At 43.3% G+C, this 15,624-nt stretch overlaps 3 protein-coding genes across 3 annotated transcripts in view; 2 read left to right on the top strand and 1 right to left on the bottom strand.

Moving 5' to 3' along the window:
* Positions 1-220: 220 nt before the first annotated feature.
* Positions 221-15,624, bottom strand: part of LOC147457171 (DEAD-box ATP-dependent RNA helicase 39-like) — a 60,039-nt gene continuing 44,635 nt past the window's right edge. Inside the window, exons 4-9 of the mRNA XM_086512144.1 lie at positions 4,966-5,106; positions 3,851-3,991; positions 3,422-3,564; positions 2,530-2,659; positions 1,023-1,071; positions 221-949 (exon numbers count right to left, since the gene is read on the bottom strand). Coding sequence (XP_086368270.1) covers positions 546-949; positions 1,023-1,071; positions 2,530-2,659; positions 3,422-3,564; positions 3,851-3,991; positions 4,966-5,106 — 1,008 coding nt within the window. The 3' untranslated portion in view covers positions 221-545. The remainder of the gene's footprint in view (positions 950-1,022; positions 1,072-2,529; positions 2,660-3,421; positions 3,565-3,850; positions 3,992-4,965; positions 5,107-15,624) is intronic.
* LOC147457173 (uncharacterized) lies at positions 8,132-9,443 on the top strand. Its single transcript, XM_086513536.1, has one exon. The coding sequence runs from the start codon at positions 8,134-8,136 to the stop codon at positions 9,085-9,087; it is 954 nt and encodes a 317-aa protein (XP_086369662.1). The 5' UTR covers positions 8,132-8,133; the 3' UTR covers positions 9,088-9,443.
* On the top strand, positions 9,871-11,021 carry LOC147457172 (uncharacterized). The gene is made up of 2 exons (XM_086513535.1): positions 9,871-9,930; positions 10,028-11,021. Exons 1-2 carry the CDS (start codon positions 9,886-9,888, stop codon positions 10,454-10,456), a joined length of 474 nt encoding a protein of 157 aa, XP_086369661.1. The 5' UTR covers positions 9,871-9,885; the 3' UTR covers positions 10,457-11,021.

Genomic DNA, 15,624 nt, shown 5'->3' with positions numbered 1-15,624 from the left:
TGCTTTGAGGTTTCCCACTTGTAAATTAATCAAAGCAGATTTAAACCCACCAAAAAAAAAAAAAAAAAAAGTGAGTGTGTGTGTGTGTGTGTGTGTGTGTGTGTGTGTGTGTGTGTGAGAGAGAGAGAGAGAGAGAGAGAGAGAGACACACACACACACACACACACACACACACACACAGACTAATTTGCTTGTACATGTATTCATATACACTGATAGCTTAAGAAGAGAAATAAAGGATTACTCTGCAGGAAAGATTTCTGCAAGGTCTCCACCAGTGAAAGCAAAACTTATCGGAACTCCTTGCACAACTTCATTTCACCCTAAGAGGGGAGCAGGAGGCTCCTGATAATGAAGTGATACCTGAAGGGGACACATGATGAGGATACAATAGTCATGATCAGAAGGTCCCCCACGATATCTGGTGAAGACAAAATGATACACTACGACACACAAGAGAAACCACCATAATGTCTGCATCTAAAAACAGGCTTGAAATTTCCTCATTGAGCAGTGGGATCACTTCCATGCATGAGTTCATGCAGCTACCTCTTACCAGCTGCTCTCATCACCTTCTTCTGGCCAGTCCTTTGGCTACCCTTTTGAGCCCCTGGCTTTGTACGAACTCCACCTTTAGAAACTCGTACTACGGGTGTCTTCTTTGTCTTAGAAAACACTACAGTGGTCCCTCTGGAGGATGGCTTGCTGCTTTGAGAAGCTGAAGGCTTCTTCATAGGTGACTTCTTCACAGGTTTGAACCGCTGAGACATTGCCGGTCTACCCACTTTTCCTTTTTCTCCGACTTTCGCTTTGGCAGGCTGCTTTCTCGCCTCTGGAGCAGCTTGTCTCACCGGCGAAACACACTCCAAGGTCTCCCCTTTGTGGATGGCTTCCTCAATAAGCTCCGCAAGAGCTAAACTTCGCTTGCTTACCAGACTGGTAACTTTACCTGCAAGGCTAGAAGTCGTGAGTCCTAGTGACGATTGCATCAGATAGAGATCATGCACAAAAAGAACACTCGCCTTTGGCACCCATTCTTGCTGTTCGACCTGTTCGATGGAGATAGTCAATCTGCATAGAAAACATGACAGGTACATCTAAACATCAAATATATTCTTTTTCATGACAGGTGATTACAAGAACTTAACATCAGACTTTTCTGTTCAAACACACCCGCACATGCACAATATGGATAAGCTGGCCAATCACATAATGGTCATGTCTGCCTTGACAATTTTAAACGGCTCAGGTCAACCCAAATTGTTAGCATATGAAATTTGGCTGGTAGGGTCAAGAATCCATGTCACATTCATGACATAATAGGTTTTTTTTACACCATCAGTACGGGGAAGGTAGTGGGGAGAATTTTATTCATATCTGTGTATTTACAATTAGACTTGCTATACACGTCACATCCACAAGGGGTTATACCGTGGGAACAACTCCCCCAATGGAGAAGTTAGTCGCACCATGAGCTCGAACCCTCGCCCGTGGGGTCACATCACAAAGGGCTCAGCCAACTGAGCAACACTCTTTGGGTTTTAGTATTATTCTTACAAAGTATTTATTGCAATTAATGAATACAAGCCAAGGAACGAATCCTCTCAACTGGATGTGACTGTTCATCAAAAGATACAGTCCTCAACGGCTTTACACTGAATCATTGCAGTAGGACGTGACTGGGCCCTGAGGAAATGCGTCTTTGTACCAACAGAGGTGTCACATAAGTCATCAATTGTAGCCATTCATATATTATCTAAAGGAGGAATTGTATTATAGTCTTTACTAACTAAAATTCAATCAGTCTTCTCTCTTGTAGGTTTAATTTGTGATGAATTCAACTTACTCCTTTTTTTGACTTCATCGACAAGGACATCAGTAGTGGGAAACATGTGTCCACACCAAAGGACAAAGACTCAACCAAGGGACACTGCTTCCCTTTTTTTTTTGGGGGGGGGGGAGGGGGGGGGGGGGGGGGGTGTTACTACTGCAACCATGGCCAGGGTAATCCTTCGCTTATAAGAGGAGACCCTAAACCTCAGTTGGAAAGACAACCATCCCTTGTGCAAAGTGCCAGCGGAGAGTCCTAGAGGCTAGGACAAATAGTCTAATTGATGTTAGCCTACCAGTGGGCTAGGGGATGGAGTAGAATGGTTAGTGCCACTTGTCCTAGGCGGTCCATGTGGCCAAGAGATCCCTCCTCATTTTAGCCTCCCAGTAAGTTGAAGCTTGGTATGTCAATAGAGACAATTGCCTTCTCAAGGTGGAACTCTAGCTCTCGCTGATCTTTGTTCATTTTACAAGCTAAATTCATAAGTATCAATGCTAGCTCTTGAATGTGAATGTTTTTAGCATGTAAATGCTTTTCTAGCCAGTGTTCAATGCCATTAGCGCACACGCACACGAGTATGAATATGTGTGCACTTGTGTTTGTCAGAAAGGTATTTAGGGAATACAAACAGTGGCAGCCAATTACATAACATGTACAAATGTGCATGAGCCACTCACGTAGAAAGCATAGATACTTACAGAATTTAAAGGGAAGTCAAACATAATCACGTGATCCACAATGAGATCTAAACCACGAGCAGCTAAGTCTGTGCAAACCAAAGCTGGGCACTTCTGATCTGCATTTCTGAACTTGTCTAAGACTTCTACCCTGCAAAAGCAAAACCAAAATCAATGCCATTCAATGGGACATACAAAAACTTACATACCTTTTAATCACCCATCACTATACCTTAGCATAGGTAGATCTAACCTGGGGGCAAGGGTCATAACCTTCCCCGTCGATCCACAGAAACAGATGGTGTTCTAACCACTCAACTAAACTGTCTTCTAAAACCAACGAGTTGCCTGAGCATTCCCAATCGTGTGAAATTGCGATACTCGATAAAGGATGGCTACATTATAATGCAAAGTTTCCAAACATTTTGTACGAAGCAAGTTTCAAAGGTTTTGAAACGGTTTCAGCCTGGGTGGGAAACGTGAGTCGAAGGTTTAGCAACAATGGGTAAATATATGTAAACACAAACCACATACACACACAATGATATTGTGCATGACCCAACAAACAGAAAATACATAAAAAGGCATCCTCTATTACACACAGCACTACAAGAAAATACTTTACAACCTACATGAAATGTACAGGTATGCTCAAGCTAAGTTAAAGGCGAACAATCATCATATGGACATTTGGCCAACATTCTTGCGCTGTCCGAAAAAAAAAAACTCTGATTTTTTGAAAAACCAGATAAACTCTGATTTTTTAATTTGACCAACATTCTTGCTCTGTTAGGATAAAAAAAAACTTCAACTTTTATGAAAAACCAAATAAACTCTAATTTTAAAAATAACCAGTGGTCTTTTACACGTACACTGAAAGAATGGCATTAGACTTGAGGAGTAAAGGAAAAACCTTTCTTCAGCTGGGACTGCCCCATGATAATTGACAGTTGAGATACCATTCTCGTTTAAAAAGTGGTCAACTGCACGGCACGAGTTTAAGGTATTACAAAATACCATCACCCGTTCTTTTTTGGAGAGGCTGGGCTCTAAAACCTGCACCCCAAAAAATTTATATCAAGCATATGCATATGAAAATAAAACATCTGTACCAGAATGTCTTAACTATGCATACACGTGCACATGCATATTCATCAAATGTATTCTTAACATATGATAAAACCAATGGTCCAGATTCAGGTGCTTTGAATTTTGGACGCAACAAATAATTGTGAAACAATGTTCACCCAAGGTGCATAAGGTCTAGATGTGGTTGAGTTTTACAAGCACAATACTTTTGTTCTCACACCAATGAGCAAAACAGTAGAAAACTTATGCTGACCTGAAGAAGGGACTCCAACTTATTTTCTGTTGCAGCAAGTTTGATAAATGCATGCCGAGCAGTAGAAATTTTCTTGTGCAATGTGGAAGTCCGAACATGCTTAATACCTGGAAACTCATCATTTAGCAGTTTTTGCACCGCCTGCACGTGTGGGAAAGCCAGGCGAAGCCTCATCAGTGTGAATAAAAAGTGACATAATTCAAGTGTGTTGCAAAAACACTTGCACATCAAAATAATGTGAAAAGTGAAATGAAACACGTGGACATTGAACTGTGCACTTCAACTGAGGGTTTGAAGAAAAAATTACACCTTTCTGGCAAAGGCATTTACAGCCTCTACTTTGCAGCAAGCAAAACATATTATTTATTATTTACCCATGCTATGGCTTCAAAGTGCTGTGTCCTGCTGCTGCAATTATGAATGAGATCCCTCTACCTACTATGATGCCTCAAAAGTGCACTAGCATAAAGGCAACCCAACTTAAAGTATGGCCTGCACCCTGTTCCCTCCCAATGACCCTAAATAGCACTCTCCTACAGTTGAGGGAAATTGAGGTGCAGAATTCTCTGAACGCTCTTACTAAAGGAACTAAAGTAAGCTCATAGAGATGTGCATTATGAAAGACTATGACGAATGGGGGTTGAGTTAAAAGTTGCACACCTTAATAACAATTCACTAAGTAGAACACTAAGCATGAATATTATTCTTTACAATCAATGGGTGTGCTTTAAAAAAAGACACAGGTGCACAAACATCCTATCTGCAAGCCGTACAGCAATTTCAGGACACAGGAATAAGACCTTTACAAATTGCGTACAAGTTCAACTCGACAAACTTCAAGTGATAACAAAACCATCTTCAGAGAGGAAGTTCATAAAAAACCAAAAACCAACACTGAGAACCAATAGCTGTGAGTTCAAATTATCCATACACAATCAAAACAGATAGGAAGGTAAGTATGAAAGTAAAGCAAGATGTCGACAACTGCAAAGATGGGCAAGAGAATAGCAAGTGTCAAAATGTGGTGTTTGATCTACCATTATACCCTTCCCTGAAGGTACACAACGCCTTTGAACTTTAAAGTTACACCACCTAAAAAAGTCTCGACCAGTTACCTCGGTTATTGTCGCAGTCACAAGAACTGTTTGAAATCCTGCCTTTTCCGATTTCTTAGATCGGTTCCGTAACGGACCTAGGAACTTCTTTACATCTGGGCCAAAGCCACGATCAAACATTGTATCTGCCTCATCAAGAACCTGCTTCAAACAACACAACAAAATGGACACCAATTATGCGGATCATACACAACAAGCTGTGTCAGAACAAATGACTGTATACAACGCTAACCTTAAAATACTGAAGTTAAAAAAGACACACTTCAATGAGCCGCTCTAAAACAAACCCAAGGGAGTCTCTCCCGACTACCTGGACCACCTATGGATTATGGAACACGCGTATCAACCACCGGGCCATAGCCACCATCAAGGTTGCATTCCAACTCCTATTTATCATTCTTCCCATTCTGTACGAGAAGTACGTGTACTGGTATTAGTACTTAACGTACTCTTAACGTACTAATTGGTTCTTATACGCACTCACCAATACACATACATGCGTGTATGCATCCATGTATATTAGGTTGTAGACATACGTATGTATATATGCATACGTGTGCATGTATGTTGGTGTGTATGCATGCATATGTACATGTATGCAACCATGCATACAAAGACATGTACGTCTATTTGTAATCACTACTTGACGTGTTTTTTGTACTGGTAATGATTACCCAAACTGTACGTCGTTTTTTATCTTTTTTTTCGTACCATATTTATGGTACATATCCACCTTGGCCACCATCCGACAACATTCCCTAGTTGGGGCCAACGTCTAAGAATGTAGACGTGCACCTGTAAGACGAGGCACCCCATACCACCCAGAGTGTTGCCAGGTCCATATGAAACTTGCGTACGAAATGAGGTTTCATAGAAATGAAACCGGTTTGAAATATCTTTTGAAACGTAAGAAACGCCATGTATAAAAACTCAAAAATATAACCACATTTAATTAATCCAATGAAATTTCCTATAAACATGGTTCAAAACATTCAAAAGTTCTATGGTTCAAGCAAAAACATGTTCACAGCTAGAGCAGGCCACACACTACAATCTCCACCATTTTGAAATAATAGTATGATGTAACATAGAAAAAAAGATATATAAGCTATCAGCCAATGAGCATTCAAATGCTCAAAATGGGAACAATGTGACTCTCCAAAACGATTAGGCACAGATTTCCACAATAGAAACCCCTTTCAAGTAAAGCAGGGTTAAGGTATGATTTATTTAAACGTTTCGTAAGTTTCCTATGGGTATCAAACGCTTTTCTATGCCTCACCTTCTCAAGGTGACCTTGTGCACACCTAGCCTCGCGGGCTAACCACCAACACTCTGCTAGTGGAGATCGATGTCTACAAATGAGGCCTTGGCCTTCTTTTATAAGTGACCAGCCACACTAGCTAGGTTCATATTGTCTGGCCCAAACACTGGCACCCATTCTGACTGTGTCATAGAATAGGTCCCCTCTCTTGTCTTGGGGACATAACAACTTCCTCTTAAGAAGCATTGATGTCCTCATCAATGAAGAGGGGATATTGAGCTTTCAAAGCTCTGACTCATTCCCAAGTAGAAGCCTTTCAGGCCAATCCTTCCATTTAATTAAATACTCATCATGAGCACATCGACGCAGATGACAGGTACGGTGATGGAAAACGACCTCTCGTTCTCAAGGAATATACTCACTGCTCAATTTAAATATATTCCCAAACATTTTCCTCGATGGGCACAACAATGTCAGCTTCACCTAGTTTGTTTTACAATGAGGTCCTGAACTCTTTTGGTTGTCACAACCTGCTGATGTGCCAAGCCACTTAAGACCCGGCGGGTTAAGGCTCCCCGAGCCTAACCCTAGCCGACCTGTAGATTTCGCGGAGAGACCTAAACCCTAAAGAGAAGCACATAGGAGAAGCAGAACACCTAAACCCTAAAGCCTGATGGTCTGATACCACTCTCACAAGACGGACACCACGTGCCAATAGAAATGAACAGACTAAACAAACTTTTAGCACTTCAATAACAGTTGAACTGAAAGAGAGAGACGACACGCGACACGAAGTGGTGAAATTCCACCCCAGAGAGTATTGGCCCCAAACCTTGGCACCCCTTCGTGTATTTCTTTATATTGCATCATCAAAGTACAAGCCGGTACTCCATCCTCTACACCTTTGTCCAGAAGCATGCCTGAGAATGAGCCCATGGCCTCATATTTAAAGGCCCTAGGCCCAAAAGCAGTTTACATGAAAAGCCTTCAAACTCAAAAGCATCTTGGTCCAAAAGCAATGCCCAAAAGCTGCCAGCATAAATCACGGAAATCCGTACAACTACCACGTTAGCAGTGCAAATCGCGGAAATCCGTACAAGCTGCCACGTCAACATGTCAGCGCAAAATCAGGGTTTTTTGTACAACTACCACGTCATCAGCTGATGTGCAAGCCTTTGTGTGTGTGTGTGTGTGTGTGTGTGTGTGTGTGTGTGTGTGTGTGTGTGTGTGTGTGTGAAGGTAGTACCGTACGTACGTACGTACGGATAACATCCGTACGGTACGTCCGTACAGTACAAATCCGTACCGTACGGATTGCATCCGTACGGTGCAGTTTTTTTTAAAAAAAAATTTGGCCAGCACGTGTGGCGTCCGTTGCAGCGATAGGGTAGCCTTTTATTTTTTCAGTAAAGCTCTTTACAGAGAGTGTGCGCTTCTGTAAAAGGTGCAGAGCAAGTGCAGAGCAGGTCTGTGAGCGCCTTTCTTGCAAAGAAAACACCATGCCTCGCGAAGCCAACCCCCTCTGGAACATTCACACTAATGTCATTGAGATTGTGAAGACTCCAGGGCAATCCGGATCAGGTACACGACGTTGGCAATGCAAGTATTGTGGGATGCAGAAGACCAGTACGGTCACTCGTGTCGTCAGACACTTGACGGCAATAGGATGTACAGCCAATTGTGGAGCATGCAAGAAGGTGCCGCCTGCTATAAAAGATCAACTGATTGCAGAAAAATTTCCAGCAATGGCAAGAGTAAACAAAGGTAGGGGAAAACAATCTACACAAGATGCTCTTCATGATGCCCTTCTCGGAGACCTTGGGGAGACGGACACTCAAGATCAAACGGTGGGAAGTAGTGAACCTAGTGCACAGGCTCAGTCTAACACGAAGAGGGCTCGTGTCATGCAAGATGTTGAGGATGTGTTTTCTGAGGATGTTAATGATACGGAGGATGTCACAGGGCCTAGGCAGACCACCTTGCCCTCGCGTGTGCATACTCAATCTTGGATCAAGGAGCGACAAAAGGTGGCGGAGATGGAGATTGCTCGCACTCTTATTGAGTGCAACATCTCCTTCAATGTATTGAGGACTGACCAATGGAAAAGGATGGTGAAGGCTATTGCTCAGGTTGGTCCCACAGATACATGGACTGGCTTAGAGTACAAGAAAATGCGCACGACAATGCTTGATGAGCAAAAGGCTTTGATTGACAGGGCTTTGGTTCCAGTGAAGGCAGGATGGAAACAATTTGGGTGCACAATCATTTCAGATGGTTGGAGTGACATACGTCGACGACACATCATCAACATTCTTGTGTCATCTTGCCTTGGCACATATTTTTTGCGAGCCGTGGATGCAGGGAAGGCAGGGGAACATATCATAGGTCAGTTCATTTACACGCACATTCGGCAGGCCATTAGAGACGTTGGCGCAGAGAATGTGGTACAGGTTGTCACTGATAATGCATCAAATTGCAAAGCAATGGGTGACTTGATTTCAGCAGAGTTTCCATCCATAGTTTGGACCCCCTGTGCTGCACATTGCCTTGATTTACTCATGGAGGGGATAGGGAAACTCCCTTGGGTGCTGCCTATTGTGTCTGATGCAACAAAGATCACGACTTTCTTCCGCAAGAAGCACCAAGCACTTGCCATCTTTAGGAGCCACAGCCAGTTGGATATGGTACGGCCTTCAAAAACCAGGTTTTCCTATATGTATTTGGTGCTCCATAGGCTCTTCAAGCTAAGGGATTCCCTGATGCAAACAGTGGTGGATCCCAAATGGAGAGACATGCACAATTCCCAGCAGGAGAACACTAAGTACATCCAGAGGCGTGTTCTTGATGAGAGCTTTTGAACAGAGGTGCAGTCTCTCACAGTGGCTTTGCAGCCTGTTCACGTGTTGCTGCGTGTCACGGATATGGAGGGGTCCACACTAGGGCTGGTTTACCATCTATTCTTGCAGATGAAGAGCCACATTAGAGAGTGTCCTTCTTTGTCTCAGCAGCGGTATGTTTCCTTGATTGCATCATTGACAATTGTTGGCAATTGTTTTTTTTTAGATAGCTCGGACCTGCTACACTGAGATGCTTCTTTTTTGATGGATGTGTGCAGACGAGATGACATACTGGCTATTGTGGAGAGTCGGTGGACGTTCATGAGCCGTCCTATACATGGAATGGTTGCATGTCTCCATCCTCTCTACAAAAAGCCAGAACTATTCCATGATAGAGATTTGCTTGCACTACGCGATTCATACATCTCGTTGAGGTATGACGAGGACACACAACTGGAGATTGATGCTGAGATGACGAGCTTCATCAACAGCTTAGGTCCTTCCTTAGTGCGGCCTGTGGCACTGAGACAGGAGGCCACCAAGTTTCCTTTGACTTGGTGGCAGAGCTATGGGAGACAGGGTCTTCCCAAGCTTACGGATCTTGCATTACACCTACTTTCGCAGGTAAATACGAAACCTAAACCATTGCCACTTTTGCAGGTAAATACTAAACCCTAAATCATTGTAATTTCCCAATTGAAGGATTGCTCTGCGGGTGCTTGTGAGCACAACTGGAGTGCCTACTCATTGATCCACACCAAAATACGCAATAGGCTAAGCACTGCGCAACTAGAGAGGTTGGTTTACTGTAGAGCCAACATGAAGCTTGTGCGAGCCTACCATGCTTTGGGGACACCAAAGCAGGTAATATTAAATATGTGGTTTTGTTAACTCGTCGATTTTACTTATGATGATATGATCGAACTCTTTGTAACGTACGTTCAGTTTTTTCTATGAGCAGGTAGATCCCACGCAGGTTAAGATGGTGCCTGATTCCACTATAGAGAACATTGAGCAGCAGACGAGAGATGAGCAGGAGGAGATTCTTCGACTACTTCATAGAGAGTTGGAGAGTGTGGATCGACGAGTGACCAGATCGCGAGCACGGGCATACAACATTCCACTCCAAGAGCGAGCTCCAGATCCAGATATTGCACGATGTGAGAGCATTCGCAAAGGAAAGCTTCCTGTCCGCAAAGCACAAGTACGTGCAAATGAGGCGGTTCGTCTCATTCACGCCACAGAGGAGGAGGATCTTGAGGATGTTGCAGAGCAACCACAGGTGTCTATGGTTGTGGAGCCAGAGTACGACGACGAGGGCAATGTCTTGTCACATGGAGACATTCTCTCCTCTGCAGAGAGCTCATCTTCATCCGATGATGAGTTCTAAGCTAGTTGTCTTGGGAGAGAGAGACTTGAGTCTCTTGACTGAGGACTCCATTGGGTTTTTTCTAGTATTATTCATGCTATGTATTAGTTTTAACTTTTGGCATTTGCACCTTGCTAGTTTATGAGCTTTTGTAGTTGGCATCAGACATTGGTCATGATTGCTATGTCATTCTCATTGGTCATGATTGATATGCCATTTTCATGCCAGGATGATTGTAGTGTTGAGTTTTGTATTTGCAGTATTTTAATCATCATTAGTCAATCTTTGGATCTTCACCCTTGTATGATCATTGATGTACATTGTCTCTTACCTTACAATGCTATGTTGCTTTTGAGATTATGGTATCGAGTCTGTCATACTATTACTGAAATCGGGTATTGTGTCCCATGTTCGTATATGGACCATGGTAGGTCACTTGATTGATGTTTAATGCAGGTAGGCCTTTTCATTTAGCCATATAGATTGATAGTTTATATATTTGTGGGCTTCTTTTGTGAAATTTCAAATGTTTTTCCTAATTTTTAAGGGTTTTTTACCAATAGTGCGTATTTTTACGTACCTTAAACCTCAATCCATACAAGACTGCGTACCTTACATACCGAATACGTACAGTATTTTACGTTTGGTTCCACCTTGGTGTGTGTGTGTGTGTGGGTGGGTGGGTGGGTCCTGCTTTATATTTTAATTCCTTTATGTCTCTTGGGCCCCATCGAACGGGGTCCCATAAGTTGGTAGGACTTCTTCTTCTGCTGTTGCTTGTTCTTCTTAGGGTTTAGGCCCCTCAGCCGTGATTTGCAAGTTGGCTCCATTCTTCAGGGCTTGACATGTCAACAGTTTGTGACATCCCCCCTTCTTGAAAGAAAGTAATCGTCCGCAATTACAGCATATATACAAAACAATTCAAGTTAGCTCAAAATTTCCGAGGGTCATTCAAAGGGACAATCAATTTTCTCTTTTTCTTGTTAAGGAGTTGGCTTCTCCTTTCGGCTCTTTTGATCAAGGAGTTGGCTTTTCCTCTTGTCCAGATCGAAACTCTTGACATTCCGGTGTAGTAAAATTAGCCATCACACCCAGGCCGCATTGATCTTCCACGGGTGTCTTGATGCACTGCTTTACAGCCATTGGCTAGAGAGGTTGCCCCCTCTTGCTATCGGACCATGTCATCATTTCATCCATCCTAGTAGCCAAGGGATCTTTCCATGTGGTGCCACAAGTGTCAGCTTACCCTAACAATTGCCCCCTTAAGCCAAGCTTGGGGCAAAACACAAATGTTTGTTTTGATCATGAGCTAGTCCTACGTGTATAGGATACAGCTACCCTAATTCAACATGCCAGTTCTCACTGGATTTAACACTCACAGTTCTCAATTGGATACATCGTGACGATTCTCACTTGATTTAATGACCATGGTTCAATGCCTCATGATTCATCATAGCGGTTCTCTACCGGATTTATCGCTATGGTTCACAAGTGAGACTTAGTAGGTTCACTAGTAGTCCTAGGTAGTGTCATTCATTCATTTTTACGTGAGGAGGTCGTCATGTGGTTCCTCTTCGAAATTGTCTTTACTTTGATGTCATTGTCATTTGTTGTCGTTTCGTTTTCTTCACTTGATTTTCATTGGTGCCATTAGTCCTTTTTGTAGAGGATGTGTCCTTCTTGGCTGATAGTGCAAAGTACACATACATTTCAATGTTTATGTTGCTTGTGTGTGCGCTAATCATGTGTGTGTTCATGTTGATGATGGGCGGTCTTACCATACACTCAGTGTGTTGGCAGTGTCTAAACTCGTGTGTGCCTTCGTGCACAAATATTGCATACATCTTTGTCATGACATAAGTGTTGACATACATCTCAAAAAAAATGCGCCTTTTGCAAAGGGAAATTTTGTGAAGTCACTCTTCACCTTTTGTGAAGCACCTCTTCACAAAAAAATTCAAGCTTGCTTGCCGCAAGGACTTACACTTGATGTCCTGCAGATAGTGGGAGCAACCGGTAACAAGGGGCTATGGATTTTTGGGCTCAATATAATTTGTGGCCTCAATAATCTTAGGTTTAAAAGAAGCGGTAGAGAAAGTGGTTATGGGAGCCTTTTCTTAAAATGAATTGCAATTAAAGATAAGGTCCACTATATTTTGCTTCAGAAATCGAGCCAAAAAGGACAACTAGTAGACAACGATGTTGGTAGAAATTGGTCGCGAGGTAATGCAGGCCAGTTAATGCAGTTGGTGGCGAGCGCTAAGGCTCATCAATCTACGGCAGTAATTAATGCAGCATGAGCTGATGGTGATGAGTAATTACCGGCCCGAGGGTGAAAACGATACGGTGGGCTGAAGACAAGGCTAGGAGCTTCAATGAATGCCGCAGGTGGCGGGCTGTAGGCTGCAGCTGTGGTGATGAGGCACGAGCCAAGATCAGGCTTCAGTAGGTTCTGCAAATTGAGGAGCCGAGGGCATGAGGGCTCGGCACATCAATGATGTGGCCAGCTCAGAACTGTGAACAAGAGGTGAAATTGTTGTTGCAGACAAGCATGAAACCGGTGTCGTGTAGCAGCATGAGAGTAGTGGCAATTCGGGGTAGGAGACACAGAGAGCTATCAACAAGGCACCCTAGGTGTGATGGCCAGTATGTTTATGCAAGCCGAGAATGAAAACAACGCTTGAGGCTTAGATAGAGATCGACCGAGGGCCCGAGAGTTGAAGATGAGACCTGCAAATGGATCTATTGGCATGCACTGCAGATGTTAAAAAAAGTGCCTTTGCACGAGCACGACTGCAGAGTCCAAGGCACCAGTTCGACATGTGTGTGGCAATAGCGCGTTGGGTTTGACGACCAATGGGCACTCTTTAGTGTGTGTGGGTGCCCTCCAAGATTAGGGTCTTATCCCACGTGCTCAGCTAAAAAGACAAAATGACTTTTCGTTTGCTTCACCAAAAGGTGCCTTGAGCATTGAATGCTCTGAAACACACACACACACACACACACACACACACACACACACTTTTTGTGTATGCTGCAAGTCTTCAAAAATTTCCAGAAGCTGAAATACACTAATCGCACGAGATTAATAGGCCAATTAATTGAGCATATGTGGCCTGATCAAAGCAAGTAGATACTTGATGGATTGCTCTCGACAATGCCTTTGCATACACATAAATTACACAAGGGATTGATGCCTACAATGAGTAATAGTGTGGTAAAGCAAGCTGAAAAATGAACACAAGAAGCGTAATAATTGAAATTGCATGCATACACTGCGATAATGTTAATCTAAAAGGTAACGCAAGATTACTAGGATGCTCAATTGTTTAGGAAATAATGCAAAATGTGAGTTCCTCCTCAGCTAATCCTTTGGTAGTGGAGCATGCTCGTGCCCAAGTGGTGATTAGAGAGTGGAATTATTGAGGACACCAATGCAAAAGAGGTTAGTAGAGTGATAGGCTTAGGTACGAAACCGTCGGCTCTGATATCATTTGATGGGATTAGTAGTAGCGGAAGCGTGTTCCCAATCACCAATGCTATAGCATCACACTATGGTGGATGTAGCCTTAGCTTAGCCATGGTGTTAGGGTTAGGGTTAGGGTTAGGGTGATTAGGATTAGGGTTAGGCTATGCCAAGAGCAAGAGCATTAGGGTAGAGCAAGAACAATGAAGTAAACTCAAAGTGCGATAATTCGAAGTAAACTCAAATAGCCTCTAATATAGGCTTAGTGCTTTACAACCATTGGCTAGTGAGGTTGCACCCTCTTGCTATTGAACCATGTCATCATTTCATCCATCCTAGTAGACAAGGGATCACGTGTGGTACCACAAGTGTGGGCTTTACCCTAACAATTCACTCCCACGTGAAGTAGTGAGAAATGTTGTTTTGATATTGTCTGAACCTCAGAACAATGCAAACGGGATGTTTGGGGAGCGTTTTGTTGTATGCTTGAAAAGCTCAGAACGACACCAACGGGTTGTCCAGGGAGCGTTTCATTGTATGCTTGAAAACCTAGAAACGACGGAGAAGGGATGTCTAGGAAGCGTCTTGTTGTACGCTAGAAAACCTCTAAACAACACAGACAGGGTGTCTGAGGAGTGTTTCATTGTATGCTTGTAACCTCCAAGCGACGTAGCCTACGATCTGAGGAGCGTTTGGTTGTATCAGCCCTCTGAGCTCATGGCCCATACCATTTTAGGTTATTTGCGAGGGGAATGACGAGGTAGTCGTTGAGTAGCTTCATACCGTAGACCGTCGTCTCGGGGGAGAGCTTAGCGGCGGCGTTTGTTGTGTCTTGTAACATGCATAAGTGAGCATTTGTGTTGCATTGTGATGTGCCAACCACTTCCTAATTGGGTGAGATTGTTTGAGTATCTAATTTTAGTGCATCGAGACACCCATTCAAGATCAACGCGGTCTGGGTGTGAAGGCTAATTTTGCTACGTGGGAATATCAAGAGCCCCAATCTGGAATGAGAATATACTCCTTATTGGATGAGATTTTTTTGGGTAGCCAATGACCTTGGATATCAAGAGCTTCGATTTGGAATGAGAAAATTGATTGTCCCTCGGAATGACCCTCGGAGATTTTTGAGCTAGCTTGAATTGTTTTTGGGTAGCCAACGACCTTGGATATCAAGAGCTTCGATTTGGAATGAGAAAATTGATTGTCCCTCGGAATGACCCTCGGAGATTTTTGAGCTAGCGGACGATTAAACTTCTTTCAAGAGGGAGGGATGTCACAACCTGCTGACGTGTCAAGCCACTGAAGACCCGGCAAGTTAGGGCTCCTCGAGCCCAACCTGTAGATTCTAACCAAGAGGCCTAACCCCTACAAAGAAGCACACACAAGAAGCAGAAGATCTAAACCCTAAAGAGAAGCACATAGGACAAGTAGAAGACCTAAACCTTATAGAGAAGCAGAAGAAGAAGAACATTCCCAACATGTGGCCACCGCCAGAACATCAAGCGGAGACACACACAAAGACTTGCAAATAAACTAATGACGTGGCAGAATTGTACGGCTGGCCCGGAAATTCCGCATGGCAGGACTCTACGGACAGTTCCACGTTTTACACGCTGATGTGGAATTAGTGTACGGATTTCCCTATTTTTGCATTGAGCCAACTTTTGGACATCATATCCTTTTAGAGGTCAAGGGTCTTTAAATATGACCCACGGCCTCT

This window comes from Adiantum capillus-veneris, chromosome 5 (assembly GCF_014529385.1).
Source record: "Adiantum capillus-veneris isolate H3 chromosome 5, ASM1452938v2, whole genome shotgun sequence".
In the NCBI taxonomy this organism is placed as follows: domain Eukaryota; kingdom Viridiplantae; phylum Streptophyta; class Polypodiopsida; order Polypodiales; family Pteridaceae; genus Adiantum; species Adiantum capillus-veneris.
This window is presented reverse-complemented; position numbering and strand designations above follow the sequence as displayed.

Coding starts and splice junctions, on each gene's coding strand:
- LOC147457173 (XM_086513536.1), top strand. CDS start 8,134: ATGCAAGATGTTGAGGATGTGTTTTCTGAGGATGTTAATGATACGGAG.
- LOC147457172 (XM_086513535.1), top strand. CDS start 9,886: ATGAAGCTTGTGCGAGCCTACCATGCTTTGGGGACACCAAAGCAG. Junction 9,931..10,027: donor CTTTGGGGACACCAAAGCAG/GTAATATTAAAT, acceptor TTCTATGAGCAG/GTAGATCCCACGCAGGTTAA.